This window comes from Falco cherrug, chromosome 3, assembly GCF_023634085.1.
Source record: "Falco cherrug isolate bFalChe1 chromosome 3, bFalChe1.pri, whole genome shotgun sequence".
In the NCBI taxonomy this organism is placed as follows: Eukaryota; Metazoa; Chordata; class Aves; order Falconiformes; family Falconidae; genus Falco; species Falco cherrug.
In genome coordinates this window covers 96,361,652-96,385,385 of record NC_073699.1, presented here as the reverse complement: position 1 = coordinate 96,385,385, position 23,734 = coordinate 96,361,652, and the positions used below count along the sequence as shown (strand labels likewise).

At 38.7% G+C, this 23,734-nt stretch overlaps 1 protein-coding gene across 6 annotated transcripts in view; it reads left to right on the top strand.

The window, feature by feature from the left end:
* The first annotated feature begins 1,119 nt into the window (after positions 1 to 1,119).
* MAK (male germ cell associated kinase) overlaps positions 1,120 to 23,734 on the top strand; it is a 31,842-nt gene continuing 9,227 nt past the window's right edge. For 3 of the 6 annotated variants that reach the window (XM_055705061.1, XM_055705059.1, XM_055705062.1), the window contains exons 1-12: positions 1,120 to 1,251; positions 6,625 to 6,961; positions 8,651 to 8,705; positions 9,671 to 9,792; positions 10,822 to 10,901; positions 12,677 to 12,809; positions 12,902 to 13,073; positions 17,409 to 17,576; positions 19,380 to 19,697; positions 20,739 to 20,929; positions 21,468 to 21,598; positions 23,276 to 23,404. In XM_055705061.1, coding sequence (XP_055561036.1) covers positions 6,861 to 6,961; positions 8,651 to 8,705; positions 9,671 to 9,792; positions 10,822 to 10,901; positions 12,677 to 12,809; positions 12,902 to 13,073; positions 17,409 to 17,576; positions 19,380 to 19,697; positions 20,739 to 20,929; positions 21,468 to 21,598; positions 23,276 to 23,404 — 1,600 coding nt within the window. In that variant the 5' untranslated portion in view covers positions 1,120 to 1,251; positions 6,625 to 6,860. Of the gene's footprint in view, positions 1,252 to 1,728; positions 2,209 to 2,485; positions 2,620 to 6,624; positions 6,962 to 8,650; positions 8,706 to 9,670; positions 9,793 to 9,895; positions 10,581 to 10,821; positions 10,902 to 12,676; positions 12,810 to 12,901; positions 13,074 to 17,408; positions 17,577 to 19,379; positions 19,698 to 20,738; positions 20,930 to 21,467; positions 21,599 to 23,275; positions 23,405 to 23,734 lie in introns of those variants that run through there. The other 3 variants (XM_014276525.3, XM_027799280.2, XM_027799283.2) reach the window with 3 other exon arrangements.

Here is a 23,734-nt window from a genome sequence, read left to right as displayed (position 1 = left end):
TGTCAGGCCTAGCTCAGGTCCTGCTTTACACCACTCCATTTCTTACAGGTTGGGCTTGTCACCGCTGCCCGTGCCGGTGGCCCTCCGCCGCCCGCCACCTCTGCTGCGTGGTGCTGAGCGCCCTGCTCCGTGCCTGCGCACCGCGGCATCCCGGGGCCCGTGTCACACCCCCGCACCCGCCTGCACACAGACACCTCTCACCCATGCATGCACCCCTGTGCATCTGCACCCCTGCATGCACACCCCTGTACACACAAACATCCCTACAACCATGCATGCACACCCATGCATACACCCCTGTGCATGCACACACACCCATGCACGCGTGCCCATGCATACACCCCTGTGCACACACACACCTGCACCCATGCACGGACACATGCCTCTGCACGCACACACACACGTGCACCCACGCATGCACACCCATGCATACACACCTGTGCATGCACACCCCTGTGCACACACACATACACCCATGCATGCACACTCATGCATGCACCCCTGCATGGACACACCCCTGTGCATACACACGTGCACCCACACATGCACACTCATGCACACTCCTGTGAGTACACACAACCCTGTACCCATGCATGCACACCCATGCATACACCCCTGTGCACACACACACCTGCATCCATGCATGCACCCCTATGCATGCACCCCTGCACGGCCACACACATGTGCATACACACACATGTGCACTCACGTGTGCACACACACGCACAGCCATACAGACACTCCTGTGCACACACACACTCCTGTGAGTACACACAACCCTGTACCCATGCACGCACACCCATGCATACACCCCTGTGCACACACACACCTGCATCCATGCATGCACCCCCATGCATGCACCCCTGCATGGACACACCCCTGTGCACAAACACACGTGCACATGCACACACCCCTGTGCACACACACCCCTGCGCGCGCACACACACACGTGCACACACCCACGCACACCCCCCTGTGCACGCACACACTGTGCGCACGCGCAGCACGCACACACGCGAGCCCACACGCAGCCCCGCACCCGCTCCCCCCGCGCCTCGCAGAGCCCTCGCGCCCGCCTGCTGCTGCCCCACGTGACCACGGCCAGGGGGCGGGGCCAGTGGCAGGCCCCTCCCGCCTTCCCGGCCCCGCGCCGTCGCCCCGGCGACGCGGCAGAGCGGCCCGGCGGCGGCTGACGGCGAGAGGCGGAGGCGGGCCGGGGGCCGCCCGGCTGGCACCGCCCGCAGCGCCGCAGTGAGTGGGCGGTGGGACGGGGGCTGGGTTCCTGGCGGCCGGAGCGGGTGTCAGTGTCCTCAGGGGTCGGGCCGGCTGGGGGCCGGGGGGCCCACCGGGAGGAGGGAGCTGCCGGCTTAGGCGAGAGAGGCCCGGGGCCCGGCGGCCGTCCCTGAGCAGGACGGTTTTTCCAGGCTGACCCGAGGTGGGCCGGCGGCTGGCGTCCTGCCTTGGCGATGTGAGGGGCCAGCCCGCTCAGTCTGGGAGAGGTGGGTGTGTGTGGGGGGTGGTGTGTGTGTGTGTGTGTGTGCGTGCGGGTGTGGGTGTGTGGTGTGCGTGTGCGGGGGGGGGGGGCCTGCCCAGGCAGGCAGGCAGGCCGGCCGGCCAGCCGGCCTTGGCGGCCTGGCGTGTCGAGGGTTAATGAGAGGAGGGGATGAGGTGATTTCTTCTTTCAGAGAACCAGCATGAAACTTCCAGGCTAGGTGGCCTTGAGTTTCGTAGCCTGAGCAAGTGACAGGAGAGCTGTGCACTCCCGTTTGCCATGAGCAGTGTTATCTGCATGCTCAACAGTGTCATCAATGAAACTAATGAAACTAAAACTGGCACCGAAATGGGCATTTACTGAAACTTGCAATGCTGCGTACATGTTGGAAGATCAGTGTTCCTTCTGGACACTGCCCAAGGCTGGAAAACCTAATTGGAAGTCCAGCAGCAGGTCTTGCTGAAACCATTGCAGCCCTGACACACCTCATACCCTCCTTGCGCGGCGGGAGGAGGTTTCCCGGGGTGGGAAGAAGTGACCTTGCTGGCATGGGGTGGTGGCATCCAGGCAGGTCACTGCTGAACCATCCTGAAAACGCTGGTGTGAATCGTTTCGGTTTGAAACCAAAGCTGATTTGGAACAAAATGAGGGAAAATATTTCCAGCAAACTGAAGTTCCTGCTTTTTAATATGCCCTGTCCTCAATACCTGATACCAGTAAGTGAAACAGCAGATTAGATTTCTGAAGAGACTTTTCTTTAAAAAAAAATACTTATTTAAGGCAATATATTTGAAAGTAAAATGTTTATTGTTAATGTTGTTAGCTTCTTGCTTGGAACTGAGCAGTCATGCTTTTAGATAACCACTGGTCTTTGATTAGAGTAATGGATTTGTACCTAATCCCAAGAACTGAATCCACCTGTTGTGGGACCTGATTACTGTCAGCTTTACTAATATACAGTCACTACAAAGGAGGTTCTCGTAGCAACAATTTGTTGGTTTGTTGTTGCTGGATTTTTTAACTTTTAAAATTTGTGTCAGTATATGCAATATGGCCAGTTCTGATTGTTGAGAGTAGTACCATGCTCTGTGAATGGTGTTGGTGATTTCAGCAGTTACTGTAAACAGGTTGGTGAAATTAGGTTGTGTTTTGCCTGTCTGTGTGGGAGGTCTTTATTGGGTCATAAATCCTAATTTGTATTTTAATTTGAGAGTAGCCTGTTTAGCATGCAAATGTAAAACTTTTGGTGATGCTTAAGACTTGTACTGCAGAAATGCAGATGATTTACTGTTATTAATTACCTTTTGAAATTTAATTCAGACACCTAAAATAATTTAAAGTTGTTGCTAGTGCTTAAAGTAAATCATCAATAGTATAGTAAAAGTGAAAATTTGCTTGAATTATTTAGTACTTGTTCAGATTATCTAAACTTACACAAATTACTAGTTCTTTCAAGCTGTTGTATTTTGTCCTCTATTTGTCCCCTGCTTTAATCCTTCCTTAATCCTGTGTGAAGAGATTATGGGCAGTATGTCGTTAGGAGTATAAAACAAGCTGTTGTTTACAGTAGGATTTCTGTTTTCAGTTTGGTGTTTTAGAGCTTCATATCGCTGAGGAAGTAACACCATATGAGCTTTAGGATGGGAAAGGCCACTTAAGAGGCTTGCATTAACCAGAAAAGCTAGATCGAGCTCTTGCTTTTCCCCAAGTTGGTACAAAAGAGAAAACTGAACTCCACATTTGAAAAACACCGAGAAAAAAAATTGCACACCTTCACTGGGTACATGTGGTGCAAAGTACTAAATGTGTGAAAGTCTGTTGTAGTGAAATGTGAATCTCTAAAGCATTTATATTCTAACTCAACATGCTCTGTAATTCCAGTAGAAGTAAAAGAAGCCCCTGACCCTGGTGTCACACCAGCCTGATAAACACAAGTACTTGGCAGCATCGTTTATTCTAATACCAGTGGACAGTGGCAGTTAAGAGTCACCAGATCCGGTGCTGTACTTCTCAGTCAGCAAACCCCTGTCACCCTCCAGCATTTCTTACAGACTACTGTGTGCCATAGCACTGCTGTAAAATTGGCTGTTTAGCTGTCCACAGAACTCTACCAATTTTTTTAGATACTTCTGTATGCAGGATAAATTCTGTATAAAGTTGGAGAAGAGCTTAGAATAGAGTGTGATACCCACAGTCCTTTTTTTCCACTGCATTTGGTTAGTTTTCAGTTGATAATGTCTAACTATAAGAGTTCCCTTGTTTGCCTTTTTTTTTAACTGTAAGTGACCAAGACAACTCTGTCATGAGAGTCACTCGTGGAATGGCCTAGTGTGCATCAGTGTGGTAGTGAATGTATGTGGTAAATATGATAGATCCAGGTACATAGATACAGTTGTCAGGGAATATAGTTTTCACAACGGGTTTTGTGCATTTCCATCGAGCAATTTTGACACTCCTGTTTGACTGTTGAAGGAATGTGCTGCCGTTTCTGTACTTCGATTGTTTTCGTACCCTAAAAATTACAGTATACAGCAGAACAGAAATAAGGCAATAACATTTATTACAGAACAGACAAAATGCAGTTTTGTCAGTGATGTGTTACATTACAGAGGACCTCTAGAGGGAAACACTTTTGTGTGATGCTGTTTCAAGTGCACATGCTGAAATAATAGAATTGGACAAAAGGAATAATTGTAAAAGCATGTGATTAATTTATATTTTAAAAATTACTTGGAAAGCTGATAGGATTTAGGCACCAAAATTAGAGGACTTAAAGGTCAAAACTTGAGGCTTGTGTCTAGATCTGGTTCTGCTTATTGCAAATACAGAGGTTTTCATCTTGGTATTTTGGGTCACTTTGTTAGAGAGCAAAAGGTTGGGCATTGAAAGGCATGAGTGTGTTTCAAATTTGTGACATATATAACTTTAGGAGTTCAGGCTAGGGCCATCTTTGTCAGGTACTACTGAATCCCCTTCGAGAACTCTGTCTTAAACAATGTACAATATTTGTTGCAACAGAGAAACGCGGGCACCCAAATCCTGTCACATTTAGCTTCCCTTTATTTTACATGCCTATGTATATCTATATACAAAATACACACGTGGTTTATCATTGCTGATGCTTTAGGTGCAGATGCTGTGTTTTAAAATGTGTATTGGAATACTTTCAGAAAGTTTTTTGTTTGTTTTTTAATGTATATATATCAGAATAACAAATGATAACTTGCAAGATATGTATGTAGTACATATGCTTATTGTATGTATGCTTATTACTGGAGTCAACATATAGTCTTGTTGAAGAAATGGCATTATTCAAGGTATTAAAGACTAGAGTGCACGCAGGCCCTTTGAGGAATAAGATTTAAAACTGAATTCTGAGAAAAACAGCAGGCTTAAATATATATAGGTTCAATTTAAAAAACAGTCATAATTTGAATTGTCTATGATTTTTACTTTTTGTTAAATCTGTGTTTAGCTTTGTTATAGAATATACTATTAACCGGTGATCATATTTTACTGTAACAATGGCTTTTGGAGGGCATGGATAAAAACTTCTTTATTTTTTTCACTACCAAGCGGGCGGTTGTCTGGTGCAAAGATTTTAAGTTGAAATGGTCACTTGTTACTAATATCTTGACTGATGATTTAAGATTCTTCCCTGTTAACAGAAGCAACAGGGAGTAACAAGGTGCACGTTATGACTTCAAGGAAGCAACATTTCAAGTAGTAACAGCTTAGAAGCAGCAGTGTATTGTCCAGGCAGATATTTCTTTTACACAACAGGCTAGTTAACTGGTGAATGCTGTATTCACACTTGTAGGAGGCCAGTTTTATTGTTGAATTTTGCCAGGCCTGTAAATCTCAGGCCTGAGGCTTGTTACCAGCTGAATTTGAATTCCTTAATCTGTTTGGACAGCCACACCAGCCTTTAGCTAATTCTAGCATAAGGGTAAGGACTACAGAGTTGCATGTCAAATTCTGCATCCCCTATAGAGGCAGGCTGACAGTGGATGCCAGCTGATTGGAACTTTATTTTACATTTTCAGACAGCAGAGGCAAAAGGAAGAGACAATGCTGGAATTCAGTTAGCAGTCAGTGGTTGGTTTGTGTTATTTGGGTTACGGTGAGCAAATAATACAGTGATTGGTTGTCAGTTTTCCCCTGGTCTGCATAAGTAAGTGGATGACTATTGTGAGTTTGCGTAAGTGTCTTAACATCAGTTTTTAGGATTGCATCTAGTAGGCAGCCAAAGCTAAGGTTAGAATTAGGATTTGTGCATAGGATCTATGGGAACTGGCCTTCATCTGAATTGTTGGTGACAGATAGTATTGTGTATAGTGAAACCTAGGGTCTGTATTCAGGTTTGAATTAGAATTCAAATTAAGGTTTACATATAATTCAAAGATGAAGGTTCAATGTTTAGTGTGAATTCTTTTCCAAATGGCAGTTCAGATCTAGTCTTCCACACCAATGCACATGAGCTCTCTAATTGTCTCTGCAGGCCTTGTGAAACAGAACGACAAACTTAACTCTTCAGCCATTACTGTGCCTAATCCAACAGTGGCTGTAGACTAAGAATTCTATGAACTTCAGAGCAAAATATCCAAGTACGTTTGTAACAACTCTGTTTACACTGGCGAAGAATCCAGCATTTATCTCGCTGCTTCACCTTCCTTCCACGCTAACTTTAAGCATAGCAAGCCTGCTTGCACTGCCAGTCCAAAACACAGCATTTGGACCCTAGGTTTACTGTAACACCCTGTGCAAAATTTGGGTTCTTCTGTTTTCCTAAACTTCAGCCCTGCCTTCGTTACAGATTCGGAACCTACTGCTTTCTGCAAATTATGAATTAGGAGTTCCATCAGAGGACACCAGTCTTAAACACACTCCTCTGGTTCTAAAGAATTATGACAGTAACCTCAACTCTTCAGTCCCTACTTTCTCTAACCCTAATCCTAGACTGGGAGCCTTCTGTGGTTTGAAGGATTTAAAAGAACTAGTTATATTGAGGTGTTATATTTAAAGAACACATACAGATCTGGGAGTTGTAGTTGTTAGATACAAATAGTAGAGTGTCTCTTTCCTAAAATACTGTAAAATTATATATTTCCCTACCTTTTTGTTTTTTTAAGGATCTATGTGAGAATGACCGTGTTCTTCTGTCTCTTAAACTTCGTGTCTGGAACTCAAAGTAGCTGTAATTTGGAGAACAGTGAATATCCTGCTCCAGCGTGAGAAGCCTTTTACCAGCGTAAAACAGTCTGGAAGAAGATTTCTCTAAGAAAATCAAAGTGCATAGAGTTCTCTAATAAAACAGAAGACGTTTAGTATTTCATAAGCTTTTGGCTATACAGGTCTTTAAAAAAAAATGAACCGTTACACAATCATGAAGCAACTAGGTGATGGCACCTATGGCAGTGTGTTGATGGGGAAGAGCAATGAGTCTGGAGAACTTGTGGCTATCAAAAGGTATGTAGCATCTAAATTCAGTAAAGCTACTTGCAAAAGCTTAAAGATTTTAACTTTATTGTTGTCTGCCATCTGTGTAGCATAGAAAAAATATCCCTTTTTTTAAGGAAATTAATAAAATTTTTTTGAGATACTTGACAAGGTGATCATGGGTCAGATTTCAGCTAACAAATCAATAGAGAGACACAGTTTGTATAAGTTACTGATTTATCTTGGCTTATAAAATTGCATGCTGCTTTTGTTCAGTTTGAACATGCTTTGTTCCAAAAATGTTGTTAGCTAACACCAAAGGAAAAGCAAAACTGAATGTGCAGTTGATTAATTAGGGAGTTTATTTATATGAATTGTAAGAATACCCATTTTAGCGGGTAAATTTGAAATACCTTCCCACCCACCCGAAAATCTTTTTAGGTACTGCATTAAGTTTCGGATATTGCTACAATGATAAATACCAGATAACAATCTGGTCAGATAAATAAAGGCTGTGTCCTTGAATCTAATGAAGGTGTGTTGTGTGTGGTCATCAGGGCTGTCATACCTGCCTACAAAGATTTTTACAAAACAATAAAAATTGTGCTAGACGTGTGGGAAAGTTCCTCTTGTATTCCTACAGAATTGCAAGCAGGATGTAAAGCATAAGTTGAAATACCAGAAATTATGTGTTGCTGAGATCTTTTTCTCCTTTTATGGACTTACTGCTTATAAGTGATTGAATTTTGTTTTAAGAATTTCAGGTTTCTCCATATACTGCTAGTACCGTTACCTAAGTTAATAGTCTTGATCTAAGCTAAAAAAAAAAAAAAAATCTGCAATTGCTTATTTTCGTTATTTTTAGGCAAAAAGAATAACATTTTGTGAAATATTTTTCATGATTTCGGGATCTGGAATGCTTTTGTGTGATTTTTAAGTCTGGGATTTGAGGGGGGACAGTTTTAGTTGAAGATATGTTTATTTTAAATTAAAATCTTGGGTTTAAATCTCTTTGCTCTAGGCACTAGAACTTTACAGAAACACAGCAATGACATTCACAACCCCATCCCAAAATCTGAGCAACACCAAATATCTGTTTGTTTCTATGCAAGACTTACAAATAAATGTATTACACTCTTACATATAACGATTACTTTAGAGACTTCTACGTGTGTATGAGTATTGCTTGAAAAAATGAAATCATTTTTATTTGGTATTTCATACTTTGAAACAGGTTTGTAAAAATGACTGATCAAGTCAGATGCTTAACTGTAATGTAAGCAGTCAAGATACTTTGCAGATTTCAAAACCACAATTTTCTTGTTTTCCTAGAATGCAGCTTAGGCACAAAGAGGTGATTTTTCTGGTTTGAAATATCGGTGGTTTAAGTGCAGTGTCGCTGTTCCTTTCCGTATTTTTAAAAGCACAATTCAAATGAAACAAAGGGATTTTGTCCCTGATACCTTGGAGTATCATGGTCTTTCTGGCTCTATGCCTCTAAAAATATGTTTGCAGTGATTAATCATTAAACACTTAAATTTCTAGCAATTCTAAGAGTTGAGTTTTTAATTATGTTGCTGATGGGTAGTCCAGAATGTTTTAAATTGAGTTCAAAATACAGCAATGCTACAGTTGGAAAATAACATGTTTAGATTTTTTTATTTTAAAACCATTCTATACTGTTCACTTAAAATACCTTATCTTGGAATTGTATTTCAGAATGAAAAGAAAGTTCTATTCATGGGATGAATGTATGAATTTGAGAGAAGTCAAGGTAAAGTGCTGAACATAGCACATTTGAAAATAAGCGTGTGGTTGGGTCTGCATGAAGGAAAAGGGCATCTGCAATGTCCAGGCATAAGGCCATACTCTGTGAACTCTTTAAATGGGGGTGCAGATTCCACAAAACCATGGTTTTCTGGCACTCCTAGAGCTCCTGCTGCTTTGTGGAATATTCCACTATTCTCAAGCAGTGGCCCCGTCCCATAGCCAGGACTCTTGTCTTTGGGAGAAGGGGGGGTACAGAAGGAGAGAGCACAAAAGGAAGAGGCTGTGTAAGTGTGTGTGTGTGAGACCATGCTGGTTTTTTATTTTACCAGCAAATTTCTAGGTGCATATCCAGTCCTTGTAACTTGTATTTAGGACATCTGTAGAAAGCCCTGGAAGTTTTGGCTAGCCAAATGGTAGAATAACACTTCAAATCCTGGGCTTAAATTCCCAGTCATCCCATGTTTTGGGCTTCTGATTTTCTGTATATACAAAACTCCCTGACAAAGGAGTTGGGTATCCATAATTTAGGTTTAACTTACTGGAGATTGCATAATCAGTATTTCCAAAAAGAACACCTGTAGGAGAATCCTTGTTCATGAAAGTTGCATAACAAAAAAAAAAAAAAATTGCTGAGTTTTCTTACTAGGTTCTGTGTGAGCAAGAGCTGTTAGAGCTTCAGAATTGCCTTTCATTGTAGGGAATTAGGGTTTTGTGTTAATCTTCACCCCAGCTAGATTAATTTCAAAATAAAAGCAACAATGACATTAATAGTAGCTTAAATCTTCTATGTCTAGGGATTAATTTCAAATGCTATTTTGTTGTTCTTTGAAACAAATTACAAAATTAATATGAACTCTCAGATGGACGTGTTCTATAGAAGCTTCTAAAACAGAATTTACATGTTAAAAATTTAGTTCTGATAAGTGAAGTCATTGTCATTATCTGAAGCCGTATTTTGCTCTGTTGCAGTCTCTGAAGAAGCTAAATCATGCCAATGTAATAAAACTGAAAGAAGTCATACGAGAAAATGACCATCTTTACTTTGTATTTGAATACATGAAGGAAAATCTCTATCAGTTAATGAAGGACAGGTACAGTACGTCTTTCACAGGACAGGTAGTGTGGTATCATTTAATTATCCTTATGCTATCTTGAAGAATGCATTGGAATTTCTGGTTTTGGCTCTTCTTGCAGCCCCACTGATCTGAACAGGAGTTGCTGCACCTGCTTATCTGAGGGTAGAATTCTGCATTGCTCTGCATTACAATATTACATATTGTAATGATTTTTGGAAATAAAGTTTGTTCAGTTGTTAACACGATAGGTTGCATGTCTTTGGTGTGTAGAGCCATGAGAGAAATTCCAAGTAATTATTTTTTCTTCATACATTAAAGTGAAGGCTAATAAAGGATTGAATAAACACTGCGTTCTGTTTTTGCTCATGGATTTGGCTTAAGGTGGCGGTGGTCATCTGCATGTACATGCATGCTTGCTCATAAAACAGACCTGTGTGTGATGTTGCAATCTTGGACAAACAGTACACAGCAAGGCTTGCAAGGTGGACTTTGGAACAGGAACTGCCTTTTCAATAGCATTTTTCTTTGCTGAATTCTTTTGCCTTTAATGTGTGTTTCCTTCAGACATTATCATGCACCTTTATCTCCTAATGTGCAAAGCTCTTAGGTTCACATCCTGACATAGCTGCAAGCAATATTAGCACGATGTTACCCTGCAGCTGAGAAGCATTGCTCTCAGTCTTACCACTGGCTAACATGCTTACCACAGTGCTGCGCTGTGTAGTCTCTTCCTTGGTACATTGCTGCACATTCTGTGTTCATCTGATCGAGCACACTACTGGCCAGCCAGTTTCTACAAAGAGGTAGGATCGTGACCCTCTCTGCAGAGAAGTCTCTCTGCAGCACTTAAGTGAGTTAAATTCTGGCCTGGGCAGCAAGTGAGTTTTGCAATGAGAGCCAGCTGCATCTGTCTGTGTGCAAGACTTGACGGGTCTGCTTTCATCTGTTTATGATGTGTTGTGCAAAATGAAGAAGCACGTGTGTTCTGAAAATACAGTATTTTTTTTTTTAATTATGTGACGTTGTTAATCTGTTTCTTTGCAGAAACAAGTTGTTCCCCGAGTCAGTCATCAGAAACATAATGTATCAGATACTACAAGGGCTAGCTTTTATCCATAAACACGGTAGGTTTCATACTAGAGTTTAACTGTGTAGCACTTTTTTAAAAAATAAGATAGTGCACAATAATAACATGACTGAAAATATCTAGCAAAGGCTATTAATAATCTCTAATAAAAATTATCCTTATCTATTTCAAGTATGGTGCATTTTTAAACCATTCCTGAAGTTACGCTGTTCTTTTATAATCAGATTTTCTTCTTTCTCTTTCAAAGCATTGGCTATTGTTCATATGCTGTTCAGTACTTTTTTTCACCTCAGTTACCAGATGAATAAACAAGCTAAAGAAACTTGTACGTTGGCTGTACTGTGCATTTGTTTTCTAAAAAAGATCTATTTAAGGAGCATTGATATGTTAAAGGTGGCAGTTTCTCCTGTCTTGAGATACTATATATAACTAATATGATACCCTACATCTAAAAAAAAACATTAAAATAACTTCTTCACTAAGAAATTCAAACATTCTCATTATCAAATACAACCTGGACTTAAATATTTCAAGAGAAGGGACTTTTCTAGGAATTACAAGCACAGTCTAAATAAGAGGTGCTGTGTGCTCACAACAACAAAAAGTGTTTACAAAACTTTTAATGCTCATGTTTAATATCTGTCTGCAAACTGCATTCTGAAATACTGGTATTAAGCTCCTTTGCATTAAGAAAAGTAGTAATTTGCTTTCCTGCTTAACTCCTTTATTTTGTACTTGTCCTTCACATCACATTGGGATCCTTAAAACTTTCCAAAGACAATAAAATATTAGCTGAAAATGAAAAAAGAAACGATGTTCCCAGTGATCTCTGATTTGCTTTCATGTACCCTGGTGAGGCCTGTTCATGCATTCAAATAAGTAATTAATTCTTTTCGGTATTATCAAATACCCAGAAATTGCTATTTCTTGTCTTTCTGATCAAGATCATATACTGTTCTCTGATTATTAGCATCCTCTTTTCGTTCTTTATTTCTACATGAAATAAGTGAGAAAATCAGAATTTAAGAAAAACTGGCATTTTTAAGTTACAATATTAATATTTTGTTTTGACCATAAGTGTTTGGGAATGATAGGTATGATAAATTTGAACACTTACATTTCACTGTAATAATTTCAGCCAATTTCTTACAGTGGTTGTCAGTTTCTGCATGCAGAAATCAAATGTTTTATTGTAGCAAGTGAATTTTGATTTGATTTATATTATAACAAATCATGTGTACCAATTAAACCGCAGAATTGATTTGCTTAGCAACTTAACTACTGTCGAGGTATATAGGTGCTCAAGCCAACAGCAAGCATTAAAGAAACTATATGTGCCTGCATTAGTAATATTACCATTCCTGAGCGGAATTTTGATAGCTTTTATATGTCTGTGTCTGCAAATTGTTGTTAAAAGTCGTTCAAGGAATTGTATATATCAGCTAAGTGTGTCAGATACTCAATTTTCCATTATCCAAAACTGACAAAGCAGTTGTAGTTTTTGCAAAAGATTTCATTCTGAAATTGATTTGCTATTTGATAGTGCTGCAAGAGCCAATTCATTTTCCTTAGTGTGTTAATGACAGTTTACATTTGTTAATTTAAGAACACTTGGTGTAATAATCACTGGAGGGAAAATGTGGTGCCTGTTGGGGAGAGGGTTACCATTCTTTTATGTTGATTTTTTTTTAAAAAAAAAAAAGCTATATTTTTTAAAAAACATCCCACAGCAAATTTTGGATTACGCTAACAGAGGTTGCTGTTTAAGAAGTGATGACACAATAATTTGCTCTTCTGTCTTGTCTTCTATAGGGTTTTTTCATAGAGATATGAAGCCTGAAAACCTTCTCTGTATTGGACCAGAACTTGTGAAAATAGCAGATTTTGGGTTGGCTAGAGAACTAAGATCTCAGCCACCTTATACAGATTATGTTTCTACCAGGTGGTAAGTATATTAAGAATTTAATACATTATCTTAACTAGTTACCTTTCTCTTACCATTTTAATTGATCTATAATTTCTTCCCATCTGCAATAGGTACCGTGCTCCTGAAGTTTTGCTAAGATCGTCTATCTATAGCTCACCCATTGATATGTGGGCAGTTGGCAGCATAATGGCTGAATTATACACACTAAGACCCCTTTTCCCAGGCACAAGTGAAGTAGATGAAATCTTCAAAATTTGCCAAGTATTAGGGACTCCAAAGAAGGTAAGACATAGAAAAACTCACACAATTGTATTTAAAAAAAGAAAGTTATATCTTTTATAAAACATCGCATTTTTTCTCTGTCTTGGAATGAACATATAAATTACTGTCTTGGTAAGTTTCCTGCAGACTTGAGGGTTTTTCCACTGTATTTCTTTTAAGTTTCCATTAAGGTATGCAATGCTAGTCTTTTGCTGTACATTAGCATCTGTTGTATATCATACCATTATGTGCAGCCTTGTTCTCCTTTGAAAGCCAGATAAAATTGTTTAATTTAGTTATTTAAAGTTAGGCATATGAGAAAGAAAATCAGAAGTTTCCTAGGATTTAATTTTGCCACAGGCAATTTGTTTTCCTTTCCTGAAAGTGTAATTCTTCTAGGCTGGCACCCAGAATTTGGACCTTGTAGGAGATACCATAAATAAGACAAATTATGCTTTTCTTATTTTTAAAGCATAAAGGAAACACTAGATCTCAGACACAGATCTCTCATAAATACTATTAGCAATGAAAAGTAATGGAAAAGAAATGCGCAGTATTTTAGGGAGGAAACAGTTCTTTTCAAGTGTTTTCTGTACAGGCTAAGTACTATTTAAAAATACAAGGAAAGTTTGGGTAGAGCATATAAAAAAATGTGTGCAATTATATTTACTTCATTTTAAAAGTTGTTTTAGCAAATGGTATGTGATCATGCAAGAAAAGAATAAGCTTACCTTCAAAACTTTGAATAAACTGGAAGACCACCATATAAGTATTTTTTGTAGAATATGGTAGGAGGTGACCGACGTGTATGAGGTACTTCATGGGCACAAACAGAACTTGGTGAAATAACTGACTCAACAGTCTTTAGATCTGGAAGACCTAAGGGTGGGAGATAAAAACATCAATTTCATTAGCATTCTACTGATATAAAGTATATCCTAATTCTTGTTCAGTAAAGGAGCTGTTATAAACAGAGAAGTGTGGAACAGAAAACTTAAAACCGAAATAGATTAAGCTTAGCTAGGAACATGCAGAGCTGGAAGTGGTGGGAAGACATCCAAGAGAACATACTGAGAAACAGGTGCAAACTCATGACAGAGCAGAGAGTAGAAGGTCAGAGGTTGAGAGTTATAGATGATACGTTGTGGAAGTGAAAACTGAGTCTAGAGGTCTAAGTGAGAAATTGCTATGGTGTGTAAAACAGTGCTTGCTATGACAATTGTACATCAGAAGTGTGTAATATGAGCAGTGTTTTAAGACATGAGTTTTGAAACAGATGTTAAGTTTCTTAAACAGCTCACGAGTCTTGGATAGTAAGAAGAACCTTTAGATGTATATTAAGAGTATCTGTGAAAGATGTCAACATACTAGCTTCTGGGACATTTTCAGCGTATAGCATAAACAAGTTCTGGAAGTGCAGGGAGATCAGAGAGAAATTTTTCACTGTGTGTAAGTAGCTGAGCAGTGCGGAGTTGACTGCTGTGGCTTTTCTGTAACCTTAGAAGCAGTTTACAGAAGCAAATCATGACTTTATACTCTGTCATTCCCTGACTAGCAAGCTCATTGCTTGGGAAAGCAGGGAGCATTGCCAGCTGAGTATTTCAGAGAGAACTGTACCCTCTTATAAAGACTTAAAGTGTCTTCTAAAGGGTTAGAGTCACTGCCAGTCAGCCCTCGAAGGATCAGGACACTACGATTAGTTCCTTTGTGTCCCTGTCATCTGCTGGGCAGACTAGGGAATTTTATCCCTTTACAACAATGCTAAGGCATTCTTCAGGGAGATTGCTGTGTAAGAAGAGTACTTAAATATTATGATAGGAATTATCACAACAAATGATGCACTTATAACAAGTGAAGTACTGTTCTGCATTCTGAAAAACAAGTAGTTATTTTAATAGTCTGGTTTTGCAGATAGTTCTACAAATAGTATTTTTTTCAGACATGCATTTTCATTTATTGCATTATCCTGCAATAAGGAATTACAGGAATTATGCCTAGAAGCTATATTCATTCCAATTTGCCTTCTTTTGTTTAAGTCTATACTACCATACTAATGACTTCTGTGATTTTGGGTTTTTTAAATAGTGACAGGCAACTATTTTGCTTTATTTTACAAATGAAGTTGCTTTATTTATGTTGTACCATTCAAGTACTGGCAGTGATGGTGCACTTCTAGTACACCAATTTAATGAAAAAACTGATGACAATCTGAAAAGGAAAGATCAATGAAATGCATTTTCATTAGTTGAAGGTTGGAAGTGGCACTCTAATTCCAAATTCTTTTTTTAAATTAGAAATTGAAATTTATTTTTCATTTTTGGACTTGTACTATTTTCACCCTATCCCTGCAGTTCACCAGTTCAACATGCAGCCCTTGCTACTTGGTTCCAAATAATTTTTGTCAGTACCTCTGGCAGACAGAATGTCACCAACTCCAATAAAGGAGAGAGATGCAGCAGAGGAGAGAAGAGTCCATCTCCATTAATTTAAATGAACAAATTATTCTCTGAGGTGTAATAGAAAGTTACTTGAAGTCTTGAGACTTATTTTAACCAGACGTGGTTTATAATTATATTTTGAGTTTTCTTTGATTACCATAGACTGTGTTAACAGAGCTAAAGCTGTTGTACATAAAAAGATGAGTAATAGCTAACATGGTATTTTAAGATCAAATCCTATCAAATCAATCCAATTTACTCCTGTAGCAGTGTAACAAGCTTTGTGGATAGAGGAGAAGCATTAATATCATACATTGTCTTCAGTAAGGTTTCTGATGCTGTCCCTCGTAATATTCTCATCAGCGTATTTATACAAACAAACTGCATGATAAGTGCATACCTGTTTTGAAAGCCTTAGTCACAGAGTAAGCCTTACTGGTTCTCATTCAAAATGAAAGATTGAATAGGACTCATGAGTGGTTCTGCATCTGATGCAATTTAAAAATGTATTTAAAGGCCTTCTGATAGGATAGATTTTACTGCTTAAGCTGCTAGATAGGCTGGGAAGGATTGACTATGTTAGAAAACAATATTAGAATTCAGAGTTTATAAAATTAGAGATGTAGGTTTGAAAAAAAAAATTAGCAGTGTGTAGAATGCTCTACTTAGGCAGGAATAATCAGCCACATAAATCTCTGTGGATAACTATCCAGCAAACATACCTGCAGCAGAGGATGTAGGAGCTATATAGTGCATCGTATGTCAACAGCATTTTGCTGCAACAAAGACAAATACTATACCAGTGTGCAGAGAAAGGAGTATTGTCCACTGACACATGAACTAATCTTTCTGTTCCATTTGCTGTATTATATCCAGTTTAAAGTTTTGCCTTTCCAGAGAGAAAAATCAGAGAAGAAAAAAAAAAAAGCCTAGACTTGGGTATTCAGTTGTTTGGGTTTCTTTAGCTTACACAAAGGAAGACTGGCAGAAAGGAGAAGAAATACACCTTCTAATGTATAAAAAGGCTCTTCTTGAGAGAAAAGAGTAATAGTCCTTGGTATCCATGGATGATAGCACACTCAACAGTGGTCTTTTATTGTAGTAAGAGAAATACTACTTACTACATGGGTAAGTAGTAAGTAAAACATGAGGGTTTTCTACATTTTTCTAATCTTGAGGAGAATTAAGCTCTTTTAGAGCAGTTGTGGAGTGCCAGAAACTGGAATCCTGCTGAGACTAATACCTGTCAGGAAGGGACAAAGGTATGGACAAGATGATCTCTTAAGGTCTTTGATAATTCTGTGGTTCTGTATTCAAACAATGGAATTATCAAGCAACAAAGGACTTCAGGGTTTACCTTCCGGAAAGTTAAACACTCAAAGAAAAGTTTTCATCTGGTGGTCATGGCTTTTTGCTGTTGTAATAATGTCTAGTTGTAATTTAATCCTTGGCTGTCTCAGTGGTGGAATCAGTGGTATATTGTAGAGGCTGCATCATGGTTACACAACCATGGTATGTTGGGTGGAAGGGCCTCACCTCCGCTACTGCCATACAGAAGGCATGTTGAAGTCAGCTGTTTGAACTCATTTCTCTAGTAGAGGGGATGTTTGGTACTGCTCCTGTTACTGCTGCACTCCCTTCTCCTTCAGATACAGTATGTCCAAGTGTGGTATCCACAATAATAGTTCCACCTTTACCTACAGGAGACCTACAGGACTACCATCGGAGACTGATGCTGCATTCACTGGTGTTGTAACAATTGTAATGGAAAACAGGAATGCCTGTTTTCCACTATATAGGAAGGAGCTGCACAGACCAAGCATGACTCAACCTGCATAAAATTAAATTTGATCTAATACCTCAAAGATACATCTTCTTTGTTCTTTCTTGGTACTCATTTTTCTTTCCTTTGAAACAGAGTGACTGGCCAGAAGGACACCACCTTGCTTCTGCCATGAATTTCCGTTTCCCACAATGCGTCCCTATAAGCTTAAAAACTCTGATCCCAAATGCAAGCAGCGAAGCAATACAGCTTATGAGTGATATGCTGAACTGGAATCCAAAGAAGAGACCTACAGCAAGTCAGGTCTGAGCACCTGAATGATTAAGTATAAGACTGAATTTTCTTGTACCGTTAAAAAGTTGTAGATACAAAACCAGATTGATTGCCATAATACTAATGGCCAGAGAAACATCTCTGCATTTTGAACACTTTGGGAATGAGACTAAGTAGTGAGGAGCAAAAGTTCTAAGCCTGGCTCAGCAGACATCAAAGTCTTTAGTTATTTCTGCAATGTTGTCTTCTGTATGGTTACATTCATACCTACTTCATACTTCTGTGTACAGGATAGAGAAAAATCTGAGCTGCAAGTTGCCTGAATTGTAACTATAAGTCACTTCTGTCACCTTCTTTTTCCTCCCCCATCTGTACGAAGGAAAATATTGAGAATTAAGCTTTGCTTTTTGTGAAGCTATGGATGGAAGGCAGTGTGAAAGAGCTAAGAATTATTTTTACTTGGAGATTGGACATAAACTGTATCATGTGATAAGGAAAGAACTTCTTGAAGAATATACCATTAGGTCCCAAAGGTCACAGGTTTTCTCCAAGTTTATTTTTAAAAATTGTATTTCAAGTAACAAATATGGTTGCACTCTACTGTTGTTTTGGGGTTTTTTTAGTATTCATACCTAGTGCAGTCCCTGCAATCCTATTTAGAAGGTATAAAAGGGGGATACAAACAGGAAAGAAAAAGGACATATTGCAAGTTATCCTAGGTAGATGTAACGTAAGTGATTCAGAAGTGGTTAAGCAGATGGTACCAAGCAGAGCAAGCATTTCTCCCCACTTCATAAAGCATATCTATTGTTACAGTCACTGAGATCTAACTGTAGTCTAGTGCTATAAATCTCTACACAGAATACTGCATGGTGCTTTATGAAAGCAAAGAACCAGCTTTTGCCCAAGTGAGTTGTCAAGGAAGCAGCTGCACCAGTTGTGTAATCCACATCCAAAAGGGAGACTTTAATGCATATATGTGGAAATGTGTACAAAGCCAGCAATTCACAAGTGCAGCTGAGGCAAAGCATCTCTTTGAGAACTAACAAAGAGTAGTATCGTACCCAGAAGTAGCAGTGTGTTGTTTTGACATAGGAGGAGCTGTGTTAGCAGAGTACGTCTCTGCTGTGCATCTAGTGGTGGACATGAAAAGGTCAGAGGAAAAAAAGTGAAATATACATCTGCCTGAAGATGGACACCCTAGTTTCCTAATAAACACTGTAAAGGCACAGCAACTACAGTGAACATACTTCAAAGCAAAACAAAACCAGTGAAGCTGGTCACAAGAAAATGAAGGAGAAACTTTGCTCATTAATATCCCCTAATTGTAAAACCCATACAATTATATTAAATGGCAGTCATCACACTTCTGGGTTTTTGCAATTAAAAAAACCAGCAAACTGCTCATTGAGTTGCCAGAACATAGTTAGCAATGGAAACATGTAATAAAGCATGTGGTAAAGGTAGTGGAGACTACCTGTTTTAAGATTGAAATTCATTACTGCATGAATATAGAACTGCGTCAAATGTCAAATTCACATCAAAACAGACTCCACAAAACAGAGAGGTAAAGGAGGGCAAGGAATGGTGTGACTGCTGTAACATGTACAAGTGGATGCATCTTACTAAATTATATGACGGGAATTGTTTAAATTGTTTAAAATACACTTTTAAAAGAACTGACAGTTATCAGTGCACACTGATTACATATGATTTCATTATGCATCCATCTGTGCTGAAGGGTTTGCTCAAATGCTTCAGACACCTGCTTTTAGATCCTTGGTGAAATCAGCTTTTTGAAGTAACATTAGTACGTTGTATCTTCTTCTCCAGGCTTTGAAGTATCCTTACTTTCAAGTTGGCCAAGTTTTAGGACCTCCTCCACAGTACCTGGAGAAGCAGACTCCTATTAAACCAATTCAACCAACAGAGCCAAAGCCAGCTTTACCTAAACTGGAAGTTGTGTCCAAGCCAGAACCTCTGTCTTCACCTGAAGTACCTGACAAAACGCAGTCACAGTCCCTGTCAAAGTTTAACCACCAGCCTCTCCAGCAAATTCAATTGCCTCAGAATACAGCTAACCAGCAAGTACCAAAACAGCAGCAGCCACAAGCACAACCATTTTTTCCAGCCATCAATAAAAACTCGCCAGTAAGTTGTATTCAATAAAAACTTTGGTTTTATTAAAAGTTCTTACTATGTTCAATGAGGTGATCCCTTGAAAGTCATCATACTTTTCACTAGAGGAAGTACAGGTAGGTAATTGGAGACTAATGAAGGATATAACTTGCCACTTAGTGAAATTTTGCAGCAATTCAGAAGACTAGATTGCTTGTAACAACAATGTGTGTTTGTTTACAATAGCTTTTACTGAAATGCTTATGCGGTAATGTAGTTACAACAGCTATCATTTATTGACCTTTGAGAAACGGTTCACAAAAATATTGGCAATATATAATAGACAAGTGAAAAGGGAGAACTTCGCTTGCCTCAAGCAGGAAAATACCCAAGAAAATTCATCTAATTCCGATGCTTATAAGAATTCAATGAGTAAGATTTTTAGCAAGGTGAATATTGAACTTTGATTTATAGTCTTCATTTTGCTTTCCACTTACACTTGCTGAACTACAGTATGAAGTATGTTAATAGGTATTCAGAAAATACCTGAAAGCAAACCACAGTCCAATGAAAGGACAATTTTAAAATCTAGTGATTTCTTTGGAAGAGAACATTAAGGAAAAGCCTGACTAACTTCTTTTATTTGGTGTATTTACTTTGGGGCCACAGCAACTGACACTCCTAAACCCTGAGTGTGATTGCTGTGAATGTTCTGCACCACTGTGCCCTACTTCTTGACAGTTCATCTATCACTGTTGAGAGCATGAGTTCCGCAAGATACCGGTAGTAGAGGCTGAGCACTGAACTGGGTCTGCAAATAGAACATTGACTTCACTATTTCAAGTAGATTTGAGCGATTTAAGGATGACAGTCCAAAAGAACTACACTCAAAATACCTGCTGGCATTACTGTTATGTTTTGTGCTTCAGATCATTCTGAAACTATGACCAAAATAGGCACAACAGAATGGGAAAAATTCTCTCAAAATTCTTAAGCAGTAGTCAGGAAGTGAACTAGGTACAAAGTATAACATTTTAGAATTTAGTTGATGCTTTGTTTTACTATTTAAAATAGAAACAAGCAGCTAGTGGCCCTCAGAATGGTGCATTAGGTCCTAAAAGCTGCAGAAGACGATGGGGTCAGACTTTGATTAAGGCTGTGGATAGCTTGGATGACTTTGATGACACTGAGTTTGGAATTTCATGTTCAAAGAAGCCTAGCATTGCACTGCTAAAAGAAAAGAAAACCAAGGAATGTCTTTTTAGGTAAGTCCTATAATTACAGAATCACACCTTTTTAGTAAACAGTGTTCAGTAGGTTTATAGACTGATTGAGACGAATCTGCTACAATTTAAGTCACCAAAATTGTGCAAGAACGCCAAGAGCTGTATGAGCAGACTAGCTTTGGGTGTGGGGTTGGTTTTATAGCACCAGTGATATCCAAACTGAATCAAATTTGGTTTCAGGCATTGTATAATTTAGCTGTTTGTCGTGTTAGAATAGAATAGAAGAAACTATGTGTTTTACTAAAATCAGATATAGTAATTTCATTTCCTTTGTGGGTTAAAGTTTGTACTAAGTTCTGCCGCAGTTATCTATGTTTGCTTTTATACCATAGTGTCGGATGTGCTTTTGTCTTCAGACTCTCATGAGATATGAGATCTGGCTGTTACTTTGTGGGAATAAATTCTACCGATGAAAGTAGGATAAGAGAAGAGCACTTTACTTTTCAGGCTAGGGTCAGCTTGTGGTATTCTGAGCTGCAATCATTGATCACATTGTTTGAATATTTTGATTTTTCAGTGTGCCAGAACCAAAAGCTTCATGCTGTATTCAGCCAGGAGGGGAAAACAAGGTTCTGATGAGAAACGATTCTGGAAGATCAAATGCATCAGCAAAACAGTACTATCTAAGACAATCAAGATATCTACCTGGTAAGGATAAAAGTCAATACATACGGAAAATAGAAACTGTCAACAATCTATGTATAGTACAATTAAACTTTAGATTTTATACTGGATAATTTTACTGTTCATAGCCAGGCTAAATTTTCAAGTTTTGGACTAAATGCCTTTCCCAGAATGTATCTCATCACAATTGATGTGAAAGTTCCTGGCTATGTGAACATAGAAGGGAGCCCAACGCTGCTTTTGTACACCATGAAAGTTCACAGGGTCTTTTATGACCAGTAACATACAAAATGCTCAGTAATATGAATCCAACATCTTTTGGATTCCTAGGAATATATCCTGATTGACTCATAAGCAAGTGTATCTGAGGACTAAAGAAACTACCCATATGTGTATCTATATCCATGTATTGCGTAGTTCTCAGCTCTGCAGTGTCAGGAAGTTTGAGTTTTTTTGAACTTAAAGTTCTGCTAAGCACGGTTACCCTCCTTGGTAGAAAGTGTTTAGAAATATGAGCCACTCACATTGGTAGGAATTCACATACTCACTTCCCTTCCCAAGGCAGTAATCCTCCTGAAAAATAAATAGATAGCTTAGTCTAAATCTGGATGATTTTACTAGAATAACATGAAATTATGTAATTGCTAGAAATAAGAATGGGAAGGAGGAGAAGGAAAAGGGAATGTTTCCTGCAGTTAGTATTCTGAATGTTTTCTATAATTATATTATTTCCTTGGGTTCTCACTTAGTATCTTTTCTTTAATACCATGATGGTTTGCACAACTACAATAAGTGTATCATGACTTCTGCTGTAATCCACAGAATTTAAGTGGCTCACAGAGGAATTCCTGATTGTCAGGCAAGTTCTTTTGTTACAATGTATCATGAATTTCCCAGGAGTTCATTAGGCCATTGATGACTTCTGAATATGAAATCATTTCTTGAATATTAAATAGGATGCCCAGAGACTCCAGCAGTTTAAGTCCAAAAGAAAAAAAGGGGGGGCACTTCCCTATCTAAAGGTAACACAAATGGAAAGTTCATCTGTATTTCTTATCTTTTTCTAAGCCTGCTTCTAATGTCTCTCTGGTTTTAGTAGAGTTTTCAATGAGAAAAGCATAGACATAAAAATTAATTAATTTCAGCACTTAAAGAGCGTAATAGCTCAAAGAATCATATATGTTATTTATCCATCTTACTGTAGTTCCTGTTACCGCTAGATCTGGGAGCTGCTTTCATGCTGTGTAATCCCATTAACTTTTGTAATGCTCATAACATGCTGAAGTAATGAGAACCTCTTTTTCCTACTTTTTCAATTAACCCCTGAGGAAAAAGTTTATTTTCAGCCTGTAGAACCGTAGGTTTCGGTAGGTATTTTTTTTTGTGTTAATTGCTTGAGAGTTGAAATTATCAATAATGAGATTATGGTTTTATAGGAACCCATTACTTGTACTAAAAGGGCTTGTAAAAGTTGACTTGGATGAATTAAGAGAATTCTTATATCAGTGTCTCTGGTATTCATGGTTTGGCTGAAAAAACTACCCTAACCAGTGGACATTGTTCTTTTACATTAGTGATGTTTATGTTATGCCACAAATAATTCAGTGTTGGTTTGCTGTTCTAGAACTGTCCGGTTTTCATTGATTGAATTACATTTGAAAATTGCTATTTATAGCATTTTCCATAATTTGTTTTCTAAAGGTGTAAATCCTAAGAGTGTCTCTTTAGCAGCAGTAAATAAGGAAGGATCACATGGAAGCTGGAACAACCAGTTGTTTTCTAAACCACTGGCACGCGCTGGAGGAGTGACTTTCAACAGAAATACTACAGGTAAAAGGGTAATTAAAAGTGGTCACGTTATGTCTCATAAGACCATCTGGTTTAACTTCTGTTGTCAGGCTTAGCTTCTAGGCTAACTTGTTTGTTTTAACGATAGACTCTTAAAGTATCTTTTTCATATGTAAACTAAATATTTTGCTTTCAGAACATACAGTATAGAGCAGCCCCTATTGCAAAATTCTGTCAAGATATATTTTGTCCATAATCCTCTTAGACCACTATGTTACTGTCTTAATTCAAGCAAATAATTTGACCTCCTTACTGCCTGATCAGCGTGCTGTGGAACTGTCAAACAGCAGCCTCAAGTATGAAAACAAGATG